A 21,474-nucleotide genomic window follows, 5' to 3' on the forward strand; every position below is an offset into this window, starting at 1 on the left:
CCAAACCCCCAAATACTTTTGCTCAGGATTCTTAAAACTCCATGTTCTGTCATTAAATGTATGTTTCTAGCACTTCTGGTCCCTGACCAATGTTCAAAAAGAAAAAAAATCCAAAAATTCTAGGTAGACTCAACATAACGGACATGATTTACCTCCTTCTCTGCTTAAAACAGGGCAAGCTGAGAAAGCTTTACACACACAGGTAAGCCCTGGCTCACTTCCTGCCTCTGCACCATCCTGCAACAAGTGAATCCAGGGCAGTTCTAGTATTCCAATCTGAGCCATCCTTAGCCTTGATAGTGTAGTGTCCCTTCCTTCCTTCCTTCCTTCCTTCCTTCCTTCCTTCCTTCCTGTATCTCCTCCCAAGTTGAGCTGATTAGAGATAACTCTCAGCAGCCCTTGGGACATTCCATGTTTGAACTCCAGCTCCCAGAATACCCCAGCCAAACACTCTAGTGGTCATGCTGCCTGGGGGATTCTGGGAGAAGTTGTTTAGAAAAGTAGCTTTTTAAAGTGATTGGAAGGATCTGGAATTTGGTTATTGCCCTCTGGTGCAGAAGAAGCACGGAGAGACCTGCCTTATCTCTCTCCTTCCTTTGTGAAAGGAAAGTGATCAAACGGACACTTCTTCACTAAAGTAAGCTAGAGGTGTTTACTTACAGTTCAGGATTTTGTTCCTTTATATGTATAGTGTGGAGATGCATCGCCACACATCTGTCTTCACAGATCAGAAGGTGGAGGAGGGAAAAGAGAGGACTAACAACAGAAGCAGAGGGCTAGAAGGGGTTGTCCCAAAGACTCTGCCATGTGGGGAAAACTTGTTAAAGTCTAGAGGCTGGTACAGCACATGTTTTCCATAGACACATAGTGTTAGAAGCATGCAATATTATATTTTTTTCCAGCAAGGTGATCTTCCGTTGTCCATATATGGATAAGAATAGGATCATACTTTGTGGTGCAACACAAAATGCAGCAAGATGGCTCTAGCAGTGTGGTGTGGCTCTTGGCAGGTTTGGGGTCCCTTACACACCCCTGTTAGTATCCCATTCTTCATATAGAACTGAACGTGTCAGTACTTCGGAATTCACAACAGAAATCATGTGCTATTTGTTATATCCTGTTGCTCCTTTAGAAATGTCAATGCAGTTTATGAAGAACTGCAGGTGAACAAACAGAGAACTGTCTTACCCCAGGTCAGATGACAGGGCCATTTAGCTCCACTATTAAAAATCTTCCCCAGCAGATCCTGAGCATTAGCAGAACACTGTGTTTTAACAAGTTTATTTTCAAGCTTTTCCCAGATAAATATGTATATGTTCTTCTCCGGAAAAGAAATGCATAGCAATTTATGGGGATTCAAGAATGCTTTAGTGAAGGAGTTAGAGTACATTTGTGTTAGGTTTTGTTTTTGTTTTTTTGTTCAAGCTGATTATGCACCTAATTTCCTGTAGCCAGTAAATTTCCCCCCTTGTGGTCCTTAAATTATTCTGCCTTAAACACTTTTCTGAGCCAGCTTTCCAGAACAACGGTCGCTGAGAGCCTATACAGCTATATTGTATTTCGACCCCCGAATGAGGATATTCATTCAAGCCCAGAAAGTAGAAACCAAACGCTTGCCTTATTGCTTTTATAGGCCAAGGTGAGTCGGCCTCTCTTATGACTACAAAGCTGGGTATTTACATTTTCAAAGCAGTGTGCTGAAAAGCATTAGCTTTCCCGCCTCAGTGAGAAATTGGTTTTGATGGCAGAGCAATTTATAATCTAAGCCAAGTTCAGACCGCGCTGGCTGGCTAGACTGTTAAAAAGTAAATCAGCTGTGACCAAACACTTTGACCCAGAGTGAGGAACGTTTTAGATAAGATAATAACCAGACAGCAAGGGGCACTGTGTGTCTTTGCTTCATTTTATTTCTCCGTTGGTACGCAAGCCAAACGTTGCTCAGGCCATTTTTGAAAGATGCCGCTAAATACTTACGAACCACTTAACAGACTTTTTTTAAAATGGATTTTTAATCTTGCAACATGTAGGGTGAATTTGAATTAAGGTCGGGTGAGTAGATACAGGCACGAAACAGCAGTTTGTGCTGGTTCATTTTTCGGCCAAACAGGTGTTTGGCACTTCAGAACCCTGCCTCCTCCAGTGGGCAGCATCCCCATGAGCAGCATCGCCCCTCGGAGGTAGCATCCCAGCCTTTCTGCCCCACCTCCTCCAGGCACTGCCTCTGAGTGGACACCTAATGGAGGAGACAGGAGTGAAAAGCACTGAATACCTGTTTGGCTGAAACGCAAACCAGCAGCATTTCATGCCATTTCTATTGATAAGCCAAATGAAGTCTTAATCGAGCTGGAAACTGGTCCAGTTCTAACTCAGCTCAGTAGCAGGATACCTATAATATGCAGGTGTGAGGAGCATGAATCTTAAAAGTACATTGAATAGCAATCCTGTTGATTGTACCAAATTGTGTAGAGAAGACTGGAGGTTTTGGGGATTCAAGTGACCTAAATACATGGGAAATATCTAGCATAAAAAAAACAAGTTTAATAAATCAACCTAAACAGCATAAAAAAGCAAGTTTAATGAATCAGTCAGTATAAGCAAATGCCATCTTTATTGTTTCAAATAAACAAATCATGCCTGTCTTTCACCTTGTGAACTGTTGTTCTGAACAAAGGAACTGTCAGGTAATTTCCAGAGCTTTTGCAACCTCATGGCGACCTTTCTCTGTAATAATCGACGGTATAAATTTGAAAAAAAAAAGAACAATGAAGAGATGGTTGCTCACTTTAGAGAGTATTTTAGAAAGGCTATTCCAAGCCCTTAAAAGGCCCGGGATGGGGCTCGCATGCCATTTAAATTGCCAGTTTTCCATTCTCTGGGGAAGAAGTTGCTATTTGTACTTGTGAAAATATTTAAGGCAGAGCTCTGGGAGGATTTGGGGGCTGGCAGCATACTTCGCTCAACCCCAGTGTAACATTAGTGGTAAGCTGCCAGTTCATCCCATACTGGCGATGTACTGCAATAGGATATCTGGATATTGGTGGTCATTATGGCTGCAATCCCCTAGACATCATACTCAGCCAGAGTTGCTGCTGAGTAAACATGCACAGCATGGCTTCCGTGAGCTAAAGTCTACATAGCGTTTCCCTACCATGTACGTCATCTGGCTGAGTCCAAAGGTCAAAGACTGATATCTCAGCCAGGTGCTTTAATAATTTCCCTTTTGCAACCGAGCAGCCAATGGAATCGTGACAGAAAAATATGTGCTAAACATACATGACTGGTTTAACTCATTTCTTTGTGCCTGACCACAGTAGCTTACCTTGCCCATGTCAATATAGCTTTTCTTGGGAGGGAGGAGACCTCTTGCAATCCATGCCTCCTGCTGGGTTCAATGCCTACTTCATTTGTAAAGTGTTGGGGGCAAGAGGGAAGGAAATTGTCCGGCTCATTTTCCTTCCTGCAAAATGGGAATAATGAGGACTTGTTCCCTCCATTCTTATGATCCTCGGTCGTACTGCATGCCTTACATGAAAATAATTCATTCTAGTTTGCTTCTTATCTTGATAGGATGTATCCATATATATCATCTTCATTCAGAGAAGTTGCTATGAAGAAATTGGAAGAGACTGAAATGGAAGTGAAGGCTGGTATGTCCTGTAGCCTTCATAAGATAAAATTTGTCTTTATATTCTAATTTAGTCTAATTTTATCTACCACATAAATACATACATAGATACAGGTCTCACACATTAATTCTTACTTTGTCTTTACTTCATTAACAAACTGACTTCTACCTGCCTAGAGAATCGAGCAGATCTGTTTTCGTCTCATTCCATGGGAACCCATTCTAATAGTAGTGGGAGAATTGCCTGTTGAACAGATAGTGCCAAGGAGTCTAGTTTGCTGCAAACACTAGTTTGTTGCAAGCGTGGTAGCTTGCTAGATTTGATTTCGCTCTCGGCAGCGACCTTTTATAACATGCGCAAAATACGAAAATCGCTGTAGCTTTAGGAGAGAAAAGGGTAATTAATTCCTTCATTAGAATTAGACAATCGATTTGAGAAGTGCCTTGAATAAAAGTGGAGGGACTTGACTCACTTTGTGAGAAGGTCAGCAGCATCTCACAAAATTTGTGAACAAGAAGGTCTGAATTATAGATTTCTTGCATGAACCCAGCCAGCCTACCTCCACACAAATCAGCATTCACGTTGGCTCAGTACAGATGCGGACTTTTTTTTTTTGATTACCAGTACCAGAATACCGCACTGTGGCCCATTTCAAAGTTCAAGTCTAGTTCAAGGTGGGCTCCATTTTACAAGCCCTTAATTCCACACACTTTCCCAAACCCCGTAAGTAAAACGTAGCTGCAGCTTAAGCTCTGATCTGCAGGGGGATCACAGGGCTGTTCTCTGGACTTCCACGAAGGTCAAGGTCCCATCTAGAGTTGGTCTTGATATTTTTGCTTGCTCAGGGAGAAGATTAGACAGGTCTATCTCTAACACAAAAGCAAAGCAAAGCGTGCTGCTTATATACCGCCCCATAGCGCTTCAAGCACTCTCTGGGCAGTTTACAATTTAATTATGCAGGCTACACATTGCCACCCCCCCAGCGAGCTGGGTACTCATTTTACTGACCTCAGAAGGATAGAAGGCTGAGTCAACCTTGAGCTGGCTACCTGGGATTTGAACCCCAGGTCATGATCACAGTTTTAGCTGCAGTACAGCGGTTTAACCACTGCGCCACGAGGCTCTTATAGAGGCTCTTATAGAATATAAAGACACATTCTGACATATGTTTTTGCTTCTACTTGTAGCTGAAGATGCTGTGAAAGAAGCAAAGGGTATGCTGAAACATGTGCAGGACTCTCACCTGTACAAAGACAATGAGGTATTTTGACAAGCAACAAACATTTGCCAGAGGGGTAACCATGTTAGCTGCAGCAAAAACAACGGGGCAGTATTGTCCCTTGTCATTTCAGGGCCCTCCCAGTGAATTGTGCCCTGAGCGTGTCCTTTATGTAACACACTGTGTTGGCCCACAATTGCCAGTGTGGAGTGTCAACATTTGACACATTAATCTTTGCTACCTGATTAGACTTATACGTTAATTGCATGAAAATATAGGCCATGAACGTTGTTAATGGTAGGCTTTTGAAAGTTTTGCCTAGTGTGACCTTTAAACAGTAGGGAAGATTTTCAGATCCACTTAATTGCCTATTTATTATTGCTGAGGATTCTTAAAAATCATTAACAAGCTGCTTTGGCTACAGTTTCAGATCTATTTTTTTTTTTTTAAGATTGTTTGGAGGGGCATTTTCCACTTCAGAGGATTTTCAATGTGTTAATTATAGCTTAACCATACCTGCACAAATAATCATTTATATTCATGGGGAAGCATTCACTATTGCTAATTCCCATTATGCTGAACTGCTAGACTTAGATAACCTATGACTGTTACTAATCCTTTAGAGGTAGCAGTTCAATATTTCTATACTGCCAGCGGTGTGCTGGGTGCTGTACATAAACAGAGTCCAAACAATGCAAGTCAAGGCAGCTTGAATTATTAGGCTGGTGGGCAAATAATGAGGCAGGAGCCACCTATACTTTTTGGAATGTGTTCTGGTGGAACCAAAGTTAAGGAAGAAACTGAACATAAAACAGGCAAGAGCCCTAGAGATGGGGAATGTTGTGTTTTGTTTTCTAGAAATCAGTTTCCAGAATACCCCAAGTCAACATGGCAACATGCTTATCAAATGGGCCTCCGTAGACGTTAGTGTTCTGAAGAAGGCCTCTTCTGAAGATCTTAACATCTGGACAGGTTCATAATAAGAAAGTTGGTCCCATAGATAGGCAGCCCCAAACTGTTTAGGTAAGTGGTTCCCCACCTTGGACACCCAGATGTTCTTGGACTAAAACTCCCAGAAGTCTTCACCACTAACTGTGCTGGCCAGGATTCCTAGCAGCTGTGGTCCAAGACCATCTGGACACCCAAGAAAGGGAAGCACTGGTTTAAGGCTAAAGGTAAAACCAACACCTTGAATTAGGCCTGGAAAGTAGTTAGGAACCAGTATGGGTCTTTCAGTATCACTGCCATATGATGTACTACCAGTTAGCAGTCCAGTTATAGTCTTATTTCAGGTTTCCATGAATGGAGTGAAATCTCTGATAAATAAGAAGGCTGTGGCGCATCATGTGTATTAAATAAATGGTAACGTACTCTCTCTTTATTTCCCTACTGCTGTACTTTTCTGGGAATAACATTCACTCAGCATGCACTGCGTGATGCTCTGGAGAATGAAAAGAGAATGAGAGAAAAATTGGACGATATACAAAGGCAAGTGAAGACATGGAGTGGTGTAGATCTGTGTAATAGAGTTGTAATAGAAATGGAACCTTGTCCACAAAAAGCTTATAAAAGAAAAAAAGTGCAAGAAAAGAGAAGAAATGTGTCTGCCTTAAATGGCCAGTTATGTATAAACCAATCCTAAGATGTATATAGATTTTAATATTTCTGGCATTGTGTTTCATATGGATGCAATAATGCACCAGAAACTGTGGTTATATGGGTATAATACTAAAACCAGCCATTTTTCTGTCAAAATACTAAAAATCACTAAAGGGTGGCCAAAATTCAGCCCTGGATTTCTTAAGAAAGTTCATTTCCAATAATTTTTCCAATAATTTAAAAGAATGTTCTTGGATATAAATATGAAAAATATATTTTTCTTTAATGTTGTAGTTTCCCGCCTTAGTGCCTTGTTGACCTTTGAGTTCATAAATGCAGATCATAATAATCTATAACTGTTTCACTTTAGTATCAGGGTTTTTTTAAAAAAAATCTTGTATTTGCAGTAAGTTTCAAAATTATTACAAAACCATAGTGAAGTCCCTTTGTGTTCAGGAGAACTGACTGTAAAGTGTGGATAAGATGGCAGTCTTAGGTTGCAATCCTGTGTGTAGGAGAGTAGGTTCCAGTGAACTCAAGAGCAGTTTATTGATGTATACAGATAGCTGTCTTAGCAGGAATGTTCAAGATTCTTTATGAGTCACATACCTGACTGTTCGTGACGTGACTCTTCGGTCACGAAGAGTCGGGCAAGACTAAATGAAACGGCACATACCTGAAGCCTAGAAGAAATACCTAATTAAATGGTGTGGGGGTGATGAATTACAATTTTCTCTTAAGGCTCTCCTCTTTCCTAATGTGTCCCATGTTTAAGTTGATTTTTAAAATCTGCAGTTATGTACCTGAGTTACTTGTGGCATGAGTCTCAGAAGGAAGTCATCTGCAGTCTGAAAACATTTTTTAATTGTCCCACCTTTCCTTCAGAAATCTGAGAAGACCAAAAAAACTCTTCTTAATATTTGGAATGAACATTCAGAACAGAAGTCAAGATGGCATGCTTATCTACAGTAATAATCGCTTGATCCGGATGTTTGAGAAAGTAGGACCACAGAAGAATATAGGATCTTGGTAAGACATAAGCTGTTTCTAAGATTTGCCTAGCCAGTATTGAGGGTTACGTGGACTATGTAAACCTACTTGTATATTAAAAATGCAAACACATGACCATAGGAACAAAAATACACGTACTCACATGTCACAGCTGGCTGTTGTTGCTTCTGCCGGGAATCTAAGGTCCTAAATTACTTGCCTCAGTCAGAGTAGATGGGCTGAAATAATGGAATTTATTTTAGCGCTAATTTACCATTCAGCAATTCATTCTGTGGATCTCCTCTAGCTGAGACTAGAAAATAGATTTAGGACAATATAACTCATGATATGGGGGGGGGGGGGCTGAGGATTATCAACATAACAACATGCGTAAGAAGGGAGATTTTCCTTTGAGGAATCCTGAGGAAAATCCCTTTTCTCAAAGATAGATTTGCATTTAAAGAGCAGTGGTTTGTAGGTGCTTTGAGACTACGTCTTAAATGGGGCTGTTGCACTTAGAATGAGTAGTCAGTTCTTTTGCCTTGCTCAGAAAAAACCCATTGGATAAGACTACATGTAGGTAGAATCTGAGGTGTAAATCTACTGGTGGTCTCTGGTTGCGCAAGTCTGTACCTAGAACAGAACCAATGCTGAATTGCCTGAAGAGTTCTGTGATGGGTCTTTCCATTCTAAAATGGTAGTATCACATGCATATAGAAGGGTTTCCCAATAAGATACTTTCCATCTTTAGCCACCATGGCCGTTGTGTATGCTGCTTGGGGGCGATGTGAGCTCGTAGTTCAACCAGCTCATGGTTGAGGAAAACTGGCATATATAGAGGCTTTGTGGAGAAATCATACATGCCATGTTCTGGTCCAAATCAGGAACCCTTAGGGCTCAGGAAGGCAAAGCAGGCTGGTTGTTGCAAATACTTAGCAGAGCAATAAATTAGCATTTTACTTTGATGATGTAGGAGACTTTCATGCTTCAGTCTAGAAGCCCCATCCAACAGATTAAAGAAATGAATGAAAGACAATCTCTGCTTCTGTCTCTTCAAGAACTCTGTCTCTTCAAGCACTTCCAGGTGTGGTGCTGGCATCAATAAACCATCTCTATAGTTTGGGACCTGCGGTTGTGAATTTAGACTCAAGAGTCTTTGGTTTGAGTGTAACGCAGTATTTCTGGCTTGAGATTTCTTTGCCATATTGGGCTTGGTGATTGCTGTTTACACCAAGATGCTCATGTGTGGCACCACCCCTTTTGGTACAACTGGCCCCTCGGCATCTAAGTGTTGGTACAGGCTGCTGCTGAGCTCCAGGTTCTTGACAAAAGTCTGAATATGTGAAGCAGAAGCATGTTCCTCAACAAGCAATGCCATCTGTGGAGATTGTTTGAGAGACTGAGACCAGCTCGTGGCTTTACTTGCCTTGGGCTGTTGTAATTGGAGACACTAGCAGTCCACAGTCTTCATTGTTCAAAAGATAAGATCCAGAGGATAAAGTATTCATTTTTTAAAAATTGTGCATAAAACCTGAGCATGTCATAAGTTTAGACATCTCTGTTTGTGGTGTGCATGAAAGAATAATCATGTCTTGTATTTTGTGTTCAAACTATGTTTTGTTTTTTTCATTACAGTTTTGGTGCTGGAGCAGTGGGGATTGTGGATGTACCCACAGAAATCATGGAACCGACACACAACAAGCAGGCCTTTGCAAATGTTAAGGAGTATAACTGCTTGTTGAAAGCAATGGGAAACTGTCTTGCTCAGTACTGGAAAGACATAGGAATAAGTGAGTAGTCTGGTTTCTGGGAGCTGATTTAAGCCAAAGACAGCTTTATTGTTGCCCTATTCAGACACTACACCTGAACCAAAGCCTGGCAAATTTACATTTTAGGACTGCAGTTCCATGTTTAGCATGTTATCTGGAGAGGACCTCTTGCAGAAAAGCTGTTGCACAGATGAAGGAATTGGGCTCCTCTCAGTCAGGGCACCAGATCTGCCAGCTGCATGAAACTCCTAATGTACAAACAGGCACTTAGGTATCAAGGTTCCTTTGCTGGTGACTGCATTCCTTCTACAGGTGCCAGAGGGCAGGGCTGGTCCAAGAAGTGGGTCCTGTATTGCCGCACACAAGGGTTTCATATAGATCATGTGGATCTTCCAAGCAAGTAACCAGTAGGACTTATTTTATCAAGCAAGAGAGAATGGCATGGAATACAGAACTCTCACTTCTTGTGAGAGACTAGACATACAATCCACTTTATTTGCTAGCAATATTGCTTGATTTCGGCAGGGTAGTGGCATCCTCCCAACTTCCAACATGAGCGGACATGTGGTTCTTTCAAAATGGAGACCAAGTTTTCCAACCTAATACCTGCCAGATGTATTGGGCTGCAATTCCCATCAAACCGCAGTGTGCATCATCTTTGGATTACTAGCTAGGGATGATGGGTGTGGTAGTCAAATGCATCTGGGCATCATGGACTTGAAGGAATTATTTCTGAATCAGTCTCCTGGCCCTGGAAATTTATGATTGCTAGCTAGTAGAATAAAAGGAGATACTACCAGATTCGGGGACATCAGCATTGAGAGAAGGATCTGAAAGAAGGGACCGTGAATTTAATGGTAAGTGAAATGCAATTGCCCTACACCGTCCTTGGTTGGAGTGCTGCAAATGCTTACCCAAATGAACATAACCAAACAAGAGAAACAAACGTACCTTGTGAACAAGGGGAGAATAAAAAGGAGGTGAGAAACATCAAGCTGCTTCTTGCTCATAAAATCTGACAAGTAATTACTATTCACTAGCAGAGTGCCTGGAAGAACAAGCAAACATGTTTGTGCTTTCTTTTTGCTAAATTGCATCTGTGTGCATATGCAAACATAGATAGTAACTTGCATTTTGGGATTTGAATGCCATTGTTCTAATGCACATTTAAAAAATCCACTTTTAATCATTAATATTTGAGCAAGGTACTGAAGTGTTTCTGAGTTTTTGCCTTCCAAGAACTTTGGCTTCTGTTTGTGTTTGTGTGTGTGTGTGTGTGTGTGTGTCTGTCTGTCTGTCTGTCTGTCTGTCACTCTGGGTTAACTTAAAAAATAGCATTCATCTTCTGTATTTGTTCATGCTAAGTACAATTATAGTAGGCCTCCATAAGAAATGACATATAGATGGTTGTGCAGTCCTTGAAACACAGCAAAAATAGATGGTTTGTGAAGTCTCTGGCAGTACCATGTGAATGGTAATGATGGCATCTTTAAGATCACATTTGGGTATCATGACAAGTCACTATGTAGTTTGTTGGAAAATAGCTTCTTCTAGTATGCAGACCCCCTTCCGCTAACTCACCACAAACTGCCATCTGAATCCACAGTTGGCTGATTTAGAAACTTGAGAAACACATGAGCATGCCCAGTACACACAGAGGTATGATAAAATAAACTTCAGTCTATTCATACAGTTCCTACTGGTTTGTTTTGTTTTCCCTGCTTATGTGATAGAACTTCTTTATCTTTCCTTCCTCCTTGCAGAAGGCAGCATGATTCCTCTACTTGACCCTCTGTCCTAACAGATAGCACCCCTCCCCCTAGGAGAAACTGCTGCTTGCCCAGAAGCAACTGTTTCTTAAGTAATCACTTTCTGCTTTTTCTGAATGAGAACCATGTAGGTTCAAGACTACAGTAAACTGGCACAACAGCATCCTGTAATGTTGCCCAGAACAATATCAAACAATCTGTCCTCATGCTTATGGTGTTCAAGCCCAGACTCTTGATACCTAGAAGTTCTTATCAGAGTGCAGACTCACTACAACAGTGGTGAGCAAGGTGCAAAATACTTTCCCTGGAATACTGTCCACCATTTTTGGTATTGAAGACACCCTGATTGTACAAGTAGCCATTTTAAGTCATGGGGCTGTGAAATTTGGAAGTGGTCCACCATGGTTTGGGAGAGCCCTGTGTGCCCCTGACAACCCCTGGAACTTGCCTATCCTTGTATCATATTATGCTATTGCAATTATTGGTCCTTCAAGGTCAAAAAGGAGAAAAGGCATTTTGGAGTGATTTTGGATATCAGAGCAACAAGTGGAATGAAAAAGCTTCTGAGACACTTCAGTATAAGAGAAGACGGGCAGTAGAAATTCCTGACATTGTTCAGTGTGGTGAGTTTATGCAGCTGGGAGGGAAAAATAAAAACTGAATGGAGAAAAGATAAGATTCAGTGGGATAAAAATTAGGATTCTTTTTCCCCCTTTGACTTCATATGCATTAGTTTGAACTTTTCTTTTCACTGTATTGTACACTGCTTTTTCCTTTAAAAAACACAATCCCTTAGCCTCTTCCTTTTTAAAAAATGGTCCTTCTATAAACAGCTTCTTTAGACCACTTTTTACTGCCCTGAACACCTGTCTATGAAGCAGCTAATGGAACAGTCTGTTATAAAGACTGCCAGTGCCAACACAGAATTTAAGTAGCCTTGTAGGCCTCAGTGTGGGATAAGGAGGATTATAGGCAAATTGCTTGCTTTTTGTTTTTGTGGTTTTAAGACAGCCATTTTAAAAATAAATATCTTGCTTTTAAAATACTTTTGGCAGGAGGGTGTCATTCAAGAGCAGTATGGTGAGGTGGAGTGAGGTTCATAGATGGCTAGAATGGCTTTTTGAAAAGATCTATGCTTTGTCTTCTGTAAGGCATGCAGGTGGCTCACCTATGTATCAAAGCACAGTTTTGATGCTTTAACAGATGTTTTTCCCCCCTATTCAATCTCATACAATTGAATCCTGGATCAATGACCTTTGGAGATAAAAATGCATTTCTTTTAAGAGAAAAAGCCATTGCTAAAACTACTGTAACTCATTAGCCACCCAAGTTGTCAAAGAGGAGATAATGAAAAATAAACAAAGCAGGCAATTAGTCAACAGTGCCACATGAAATCGATTGTGTCATTATAATTTGTAATAATTAATTCTGATTTAACTCTATTCATTTCATTAGATATGTGCCTCAAATGGAGACTCGTGTCACTTGACAGTGATATAAATCATAGAGGAAGTCATGACATCTGGAACTGTGCGAAGAGCCCTAACACTTGGGAGAATAAGTAAGCTTTGACATTTCAACAAAATCAATGACAGGTAGCACCTAGCACAGTGTCTCCACCCCCTTTGTCTGTAGTGTTTGAGATTGGATGGGCAACATGTAGACCTTCGGATGTTGCCCAGCCTTCAGCTTTCTCCAGCCCCAGCTAGCTCAGTAAGGAACAGTGAGATCTGTTGTCTGACAGCATCTGTACAGCATGCTATTGTTTATACATGTTTTCGATATGCTGCAGTACATGATACAGGAAGATGCCCTATTAATGTCAGGATCTGACCTGCTAATGGTTTCCAAGCCCTGCTAGTAGATCCATGTAACCTAGCATTCTCAATGTGGCTAGCTAGTTGCCACTGCAAAGCCCAGAGCATGGAAAACTTACTTTTATGGATGGTAACTGGGGAATTCTGGGAATTATCATTAAGAAAAAAGCCTCGGTTTTAATATAGGTGTTAATATTGATATATATCCATATATTAACATCTATATACACTCTGTCGTGTAAATAATATTGTATTTTCAGTTCATACGTGCTTGCTCAGAGTTCTGTTTGCAAATTAGTATGGCCTCTTGTTTGATCCGGAAAGACAGTCCAGATGCTACACAAAGTGACCACCAGGTGTTGTCACAGCTGTGTGAGCAGAATACAGAGTACACAGAGGTTTCTTTGTTCTCTTCCATAATCAGGAGACAGTAAACGGATGCTATGGGGAATGTCCCACACTATCCGATCATAAAGCTTAGTTAGAAGGTGAATTTGAAGAAATATAGGGAGGACAATAACCCTGGACCCTGGTCTTACCAGACCAAATCAGTATTAGCAGTAAAAGCAGCAGTGGGGAGAGGTTGGCACTATCAAAATGTTGTTGGTATGGGTCATGCACGCAGAGTCAGATATGAGGAAAGTTTCTTTTTAGTATAATTTCCAGCCAGCACAATTGCTAAGAATATTCTAGAATGTATAGTCAAAAAACCCAACTTTTCTAATTTCTTTGGACAGTTTTATGTACAGTAAGACAAGATGGTTCTATGTGAGTATAACCACTGTAAAAAAAACAAACTGATTTTTTCTTGAAGTTACCTTACAGACGGAAAAGGCTGAGAAAAGAGACATTCAAACATAAAGAGAAGTACAGCCTTTTGGCATAGCAATGGGCTCATCCACACATATGCTTTGCTTTTGTTAAAGAGCTGGCTCCATTGCCCATTCATTTGGATTAGCTTAATGGATTTAACCTGATATTACCAGAGACTCAAATTGATGCCTTTCACTTCCCTTCTACTTCAGGATTATTTTCCTTAACCTTTTTTTTGGCAGCCCAGTTGGTTCCACATGTGCCAGCCCTATATTTTTCTTTGCCCCAAACAAGCCCAGATCATATGGGACATGCAGAGTGCACACTCCCCTGTCATCAACTGTGGAAGTTCCTTGCCTGTACCTCTCCATATGGGAAGGAAATAGACAAGGAAGTGGAGATAAGATGGAGAATAGGGAGGGCATGAGGGAAAGAGAGGAAGAGATGGAAAGAGGAAGAGAGGGGATGTCTTTTGGTGTCGGAATTCAAATCAGAAGAATTACATTCAAGGAAAAATTAAAACTGGCGTGGAAGTTTGGAGTGATCCTTTGTCCATGGAAAAAAGAGATCGCTCTTCCAGCTCAACCAGATTCGAGCCACACACCTCATGTGGATGAGACAACAAAAAGATCCCCACCTTTCCCATATTAATAGTCCTTTTTTGCATCATTTTGGGACATGGTGGCTCTGCAGGCTAAACCGTAGAAGCCTGTGCTGCAGGGTCGGAAGACCAGCAGTCGTAAGATTGAATCCACGTGACCCAGTTAGCTCCCGTCGCTTTGTCCCAGCTCCTTGCCAACATAGCAGTTCGAAAGCATGTAAATGGGAGTAGATAAATAGGTACCATCTCGGTGGGAAGGTAAAACGGCATTCCCTAGTCACACTGGCCATGTGACAATGGAAACTGTCTTCGGACAAGTGCTGGCTCTACGGCTTGAAAAACGGGATGAGCACCGCCCCCTAGAGTCGGGCACGACTGGACTAAAAATGTCAAGGGGAACCTTTGAATCATTTAAGGAGTGAGTACAGATATTCGTTCATAGTAACTTCCTTTTTTTGTGTGGGTTTTTTTTTTTTTTTTTTTTTTTTTTTTTTTTTTTTTTGCCTTGATGGATTCCATTTGATAGATGTAGTGCACCAGAACATTTGCCTTCCATCGCTTTGGGCACCTTCAACCCAACTCTGTCCCTGAATCACAGACAGAAAGCCATCATAGAATCCATTCAGGAACATAAGAAAAGGTTGGAGGATTTACAGTCCCAGGTGAGTGCTTTCCCAAACATCCACAGGGTTGAACTTCAACAGATAACTAATTAACCCTGGCTTCCCTGCTCTGCCTCCTCTGGGTGTTGCCTACCAAACCAGTGGTTCATGCCCATCTCTAAATATCTCATATGTTTTAATGTTCAGTGTCATTTCTTAGTACAGTCAAAACATGTAACTATGCTGTAATTGTTTTTGAAGACAGTGACTGGCCTGTTAGACCTCTATAAGCATAAGTGCTATTTCTCTAGTTTCAATCCATGCTGAATGTCTCTCAGTGCAAATAGTCAGTAGACTCATTACATTCAACTGCCTCCATTTTCTGTGGCAATGTCAAAGAAAAGATTGCACTTTCAGCAGGGGATGGGGTATTGTAGACAGGACATTTACATTTGTATTTTAAACTTTTTTTTCAAACTCTTGGGTGTTGAATAGACTCATTAGAACTCTTCTGAGCAGGGAAGAAAAAGAGAAGACATTTGTTATTTATTTTGTGAACATACGTGTATGCTATTTCAGCAAAGAAATGCTTTTTGTTGCTCAAGTATACAAGTTAATTGGGGGGGGGGTAAAAATTACATGGGAAATTTTAAAAAACAACATTGAGCCAGAAATCTCTGTTTGTTGAAAACATTTTGTGGAATGACACCCTCCCCACAGATTTTGACCTATACAGGTTGAGTTTTGCTTAATGTTTTGACCTTTTCTTTGCTTCAGAGAAATGTAATGTAAGGGTTGACACTCTCTTTCGTGGCTTGTATATTCTGTACAGTATGCCGTTGCTGAGTTTGGAAAATGTTTGTGCTCAGAAAATTTGGGCTCAGAACAGTTTTTAGAAATTTCTCAGAGAATACTGAACAAGCTCAGTTAATACTGAATAAAGCAATATTGTTCATGCTGATTAATTAAAGACTCAGTGGAACTCGAAAGAGTCACTAGGGGACTCTGGTTGCACCCAAAATTCTTCACTCAGTCTGCAAATGAAATGGGATAGATTTGCTGAATATTTTCTAGGAAGGCAGCTGAACAATTCCAGCCATTCAGGGAAAGCCAGCATTTTGGGAATTTCAGCCCTAAATATCCTCATCCAGTTTTGTTCAAGGAATGTGTATTGATGGGAGCACAATCTCTTTTTAGAATAATAATGAGCAGATAAAAATAAATGTCTGTTTTCAAGCTCCTTTTTTTCCAAATTCTGACAGAAACTTCAATTGATACCACCACACACAGTTGCCTCATGTACCAAAACTCCTCAGGAGGTGAGTGACAGACATGCTTTCTAGTAAACTCTTTTGGTTTCAAAGGCCTTTAGGGAAATGCTTCCACAAGAATTTATGGAGCTGTATGAGAGGTTCTTTTTTTTGTACTCAAAGTTCTTTGGATCAAACTTTTGATGTTCAAAGAGCTTGCAGAGAGTAGTTTAAGAATAAGCCACTGTTATTCCCATTTTCTGCATGGGTCTGAGAAAATGATTCCCTATTGAGAAATGCTGTGAATCTCAATGCTTCTTGGTCCCAAAGCTTTCTGTGTGATTTTCCTCCTTTTGTCTCCCCTCACCAGGGATTTCCTGATCAGCAGTTTCTTTCTTCAGACTCCAGGGTATAATTCCCTACCTAATGCATGGAAATTGAAGCCATTCTCCACAGGATTCCTTATCAGCACCTAGATAAATCTTATCCACTTCTGTGCAAGCAAACAATAAATGTTAATCAGATTGCCTCTGAGCATCGGTCATTATTTAACCATCAGCAAGCCATGAAAGCTGCCCTTACCTTCCTTTTGCAGAGGCAAACACTGAAAATGATGAGGGCAGGGGAAGGAGGAAATTATTCACAAAAAGGATGAACAGCCTACCTGATGTGTAGTATAAACAAGCCATGGAAAAAAAGGCAACTTCAGGAAGTACTTGTGTTTTGAAGCCCAGAAAGCAGAGAAGCTAGTTGACATGATCATAAATTCAAAATGCTGTGTAATGTAACCTGATTATATTTACATAAAATCAAACTTAAAGGGGGGGGAGAAGAGACCAGACGTTAATAGCGGCTTGAAAGCATGCAAAAATGTGAGTAGATAAATAGGTACCACCTCCGTGGGAAGGTAAACGGCGTTCCGTGTCTAGTCACGCTGGCCACGTGACCACGGAGGATTGTCTGCGGACAAACGCTAGCTGTATGTGTTGGAAACAGAGATGAGCACCGCCGCCTAGAGTCAGACACAACTGGATAAAATTGTCAAGGGGAACCTTTACCTTTACTTTTTTCTCTGCCAAAGTGCTGCCATCATAGCCTTCATTGTTTGCTGTTCTCTTCTTTAATGGCCAAATAATGGCCTATAATGACCTGTGTTCAGAAGCCCTCTAACATTCACCAGCTGAAATCCTGTTGCAAAACACTGTGTTCACAACAGAAATGATGTCATCAGCAACAGCAAAGCATTGCTGATTAAAAGCTTGCTTTGGCAGCTCCAGAAAGTTCTTATACATGGCAAAATTGCCAATGGAAGCAACAATTTGTCTCTGCTGATGATATAATTCCCACACACAGCACTGTACAACAAGATTTCAGACATTGTTTCCTTGTATTTTAAGCAGTAGCAATGCAGCTTGAACTGAAATGAGGGGAGGGGGAATCTTCCACGGCATAATTATGAATATACAAGTAATGCCTTCTCCAGAGTATAGACTTTCCTGAGTAGGGTTGTAGACCATCTATAGCTTCTCTCCCTTTCTCTCTGAGTTGGTGCTTGAATGCTGAGTTCAGGCAAATCTACCATTTCCAATTGTGAAGAAGCATTTAAATATTGGTGGTGGGGACATGACACAGAGATTATTCCTCACCTTGACTAAAGAACAATATGGTTTATTTATTATTTATTTAAAATATTTTTACACAATTCCTGGGGAATTGGGTCCTTTTAAGGAGAAAGGTGTGTAAAAATTGTTTCCTGGGTTCCAAAAGATTTTTCCAGTAGTTACGACAGGCCATAATAATTAATTACCTGTGATCATCCCATGCATAGCCAACTAACAGGGCCATTTGAATCTCACCAGTGTAAAAACCTGGCATTGACAAGAGCAATAAATATTCAAAAATCCTGCAGAGGATCATGCATCAAGCACAAACAGCATAGTACTGTCATATTTAATCCTGCACAAGAAAGGGGCAAGAAAAGAAGCTCTCTCTCTCTCTCTCTCTCTCTCTCTCTCTCTCTCTCTCTCTCTTGGCTATTCCATCTTGGTAATCCTCTCTTTAAATTAATTGTTTTAAATTGAAATTTGTAATTTTATGGTTTTTTGTATTTTTATACTGTTTTGTTTTATTCTGTAAGCCGCCCCGAGTAGACATGGTCTAGAGGGGCGGGGTAAAAATCAAATAAATAAATAAATAAATAAAAGAAGCAGTCCTCAGTATTTCTCTCAGCCACTGCTCTGGGAAATCTCTTAGCCTCCATGGGGATCATAGGAGAATTCCCCCACTAGGGCAAAATGTCAGAAATGCTGAATCAAAAACGAATTGCAGAGTACTTGTTACATCCCTGCGACTGAGCATGGCAAACCCATGATTTTCTTTGGATTTGGGTCTCCTAAGTCCTGATCCAAGATTTGTGCCTCTAAGACACATGGACAGTGAATGGTAAGTGATGCACAATAGAGAATGTAAATGAGGCTATGCTTCTGACAGTGTTCACAGTAGGAACGTAAATCTTTGCTTGTCTTATTTTCAAACACAAGAAATTGCAAGGATTTTCTCCTCATCCTGCAAGGACGCATGATATTCTTGTGTTGCTGGGAATTCATTCCCCCTCCTTCAAATTGCATAACCTGCACAAATCTGCAGTAATCGCTGCCTTGTTTGATAGATTTTTAAACATATGAAGTGGTGGATGGCCTGTTTGTGGATGTTTTTAAACAGTCCTGTAGCTTCTGCGAGCGTGTGTGTGTGTGTGCTTAGCTTCACAAAGGGAAGGCTACTTATGAAAGTAAGTAATTTAGCAAGTGCTGGGTTTAACAAGCCTTTCTTCTAAGAGCACCAGTGCGTTTTGGATTTATCCTTGAAGAAGACGTAGTTCATATTCTCTTATGAACCAGCCACCAGGCAGATTTTTTGAATGGAATGCTTCTATCCAAGCTCTGAAAGTCATGCCAATTTTGCTTTTTCCTAACATAACATAAAATAAAATGTGGAGAAGAAAGCATGCCAGAGAAATACCTTGCGTAAAGAACCATCTCCAGCTTGCAGACGTTCAATTAAGAGTAGAAGAAATAAAAGAAGCATACAACAATGGAGCCATGATAAGCTTCCACCTGTGAAGGAAAAGCGTCCCTCTGATAGGCGGCAGCAGCCATGTCAGGAAGAAAAAAGAATTCCTTTTGTGCCAGAGGAGAGGAAGGATCTCATTTTGCCAAAGGTACAATGTTTTTTGCAGGGTGGGCTTGATACAATCACTCTTCCACAGCTTTGGTATGGTTCTGCACTCTTAATTCATACATTGCCTAACTCTCCACTGATAGGGAGATGATGAGCACTCCAAAGCTGGAGGCACTCAGGGAGAAACTAGACAACCGTCTGTCCGATCTGATTTGATTTAGATTCCTGCACTGTGTAGGGGGTTGGACTCGATGGTCTTACATGCCCCTTCCAACTCTATGATTCTGTCATATTTCTGAGCCTGAAAAGGTTGAACTGCCACTGCCTAGCTTCTGTGATGACGGGCAATACATTCTATCATCATAGTTGTTAATAATAGCCTGCCATGCTGTTTAAACCAGTAACATATCCTGAGGAAAGCAATTCCTCCAGTTATGTGCTTAACACCTATATCATCATTGTCAATGAGTTATAATTAACTACTGTTATTATTCTAAATTCTAATGCAGGTGTTGTGTTTTGAAGAACAAAATGAACAACCCTACTGTGAAGAGCCTGAGGTCATCAAAATTGAAACAGACAGTGAGCCAGAAATCATTTCTGTAAGAGCCAGTTTGTTCTTTGCTTGCACAAATCAATCTGTCTTGTAAGGCTCATGCTACTGACAGGTTCTATGTTTCGAAACCCAAATCATTTATAAAGAGATTTAGGTACAAAAATGACACATAAAGATAGGTCGAGTAGTGCTGATTTCTTCATCTCCTATGGCATGTTTCTCACTTGCTCTTTCATCAAATGATTAGAAAAAATAATTTTTAGTACAACAATCTGAATTCTCTACCCACCCTGGCTAGTGGCCAAGCTAGCTATGGGGTTCTGATAGTTGCAGCAAAAAAATTAAATAAATTCTCAGTCTTTATAGATGCAAACTGAACTTTGGTACTTTCTGGGAACAAGACAGGATGAGGTTACAAGGTGCAATGAGGATTCTACATTCCTTTTCCCATATTCCCATTTTGCCCTTCAGTAAGGCTTCCTTTGCCACGTGATTATAGGGATGTAACCAATGTTCCCTCTAATTTTCCGGAGCACTGGGTGGAAGTCCCGCAGACACCCCACGCATGCAGTTCTGGCTGCAACCAGAACCAAATGGGCAACAACATTAGCTCAGCTGTGTAGCCCTGATGCAGTGCTGTGTGCCCATGCAGCTTAAAGGGAACAATGGATGTAAGTCATGAGCTGGCTTTTTGAGAAAAAAAACAGAACCTTTTCCCTTACCTACAAGACAACAAAACATTTTCATTGATCTTGAAGAGACTTTGTTCACTTGCAAGGCTGAATTTTGTGCATTTGTGTACATGCGCGTAATTTTAAACCACTGCAGTTGCTGGATTTTGCAATGAGTTTTTAAATAACCAGAGACATTCAGTAGGTTGTTTGTGTCATTCTGCGCAGTGAGCCTGTCATTTTGTGCTTACTCTATCAATATGTGTGTGTTTAGCTTCAATCAGAGAAGAGGCACAGAAGACATTTTCTGCAAGTTGTGCAAAACACATAAGGGGGAAAAGCATTTGGCATTTTTCTTTTGCGCTGGAAGCAATGTTCTTTTTGGATATTTGAACATTCTCAACAGACTTCCCCACTGGGTTGTCTCGTTCTGGCCATGAACGAGATATTGGCAACATTTCTTTACATGCTTACATGATTAAGACAGATCCAGGTTTAAACCAACAGACCTGTCCCTGCTGTATATATTTTGCCTCGAGTTTGTGTTGATATCTGCACATGCTCCTTATATAATGCCTGCTTGTAAGAAGTATGTTATATACAGTTGGCAGTAGTTTAAAAATAATCAAAAAAATGCACTTTTCTGTCTCTGTAATACACTATTTTAAAAAAAAAACAATGTTCACTGCAGAAAAGTCTGCACAGATGAGGATTAAATTATTTTAAGTTCCCAGTACTCAGCTGGCTCCTTTGAGCACGCTAAAACCTTGGCTTTAAAATGCTCCTTCCCTTAATTACTTGAGGCTCATCTGCTTGACTGTTTGGCTTGTATAGAAATGTGCTGTGCTTCTGACAAAGAAGAAAGCAGTCCGTAAACGATATTATGCTGGTGTAATTAGTACATATTTAAGAGAGTTTGGCATTCTAAGTTAATTATGTTCCTTCCACTTTCTGTAAATAGCAGGTGGTCTATCTAAAACAAAAAGAATGCCAGCAAGTAGGATTATATATAACA

The 21,474-nt window shown here is 40.6% G+C and overlaps 1 protein-coding gene across 5 annotated transcripts in view; it reads left to right on the forward strand.

The window, feature by feature from the left end:
• MORC1 (MORC family CW-type zinc finger 1) overlaps positions 1 to 21,474 on the forward strand; it is a 54,782-nt gene that overhangs the window by 17,002 nt on the left and 16,306 nt on the right. For 4 of the 5 annotated variants that reach the window (XM_020806357.3, XM_020806353.3, XM_072993931.2 and 1 more), the window contains 12 exons: positions 1,514 to 1,639; positions 3,568 to 3,647; positions 4,814 to 4,887; positions 6,269 to 6,333; positions 7,330 to 7,473; positions 9,070 to 9,224; positions 11,467 to 11,595; positions 12,428 to 12,533; positions 14,730 to 14,865; positions 16,068 to 16,124; positions 19,054 to 19,272; positions 19,742 to 19,834. In XM_020806357.3, the coding sequence (XP_020662016.3) occupies positions 1,514 to 1,639; positions 3,568 to 3,647; positions 4,814 to 4,887; positions 6,269 to 6,333; positions 7,330 to 7,473; positions 9,070 to 9,224; positions 11,467 to 11,595; positions 12,428 to 12,533; positions 14,730 to 14,865; positions 16,068 to 16,124; positions 19,054 to 19,272; positions 19,742 to 19,834 (1,384 nt within the window). The remainder of the gene's footprint in view (positions 1 to 1,513; positions 1,640 to 3,567; positions 3,648 to 4,813; positions 4,888 to 6,268; positions 6,334 to 7,329; positions 7,474 to 9,069; positions 9,225 to 11,466; positions 11,596 to 12,427; positions 12,534 to 14,729; positions 14,866 to 16,067; positions 16,125 to 19,053; positions 19,273 to 19,741; positions 19,835 to 21,474) is intronic. The other variant, XM_072993933.2, reaches the window with a different exon arrangement.

Source organism: Pogona vitticeps, chromosome 3 (assembly GCF_051106095.1).
Source record: "Pogona vitticeps strain Pit_001003342236 chromosome 3, PviZW2.1, whole genome shotgun sequence".
Lineage (NCBI taxonomy): Eukaryota > Metazoa > Chordata > Lepidosauria > Squamata > Agamidae > Pogona > Pogona vitticeps.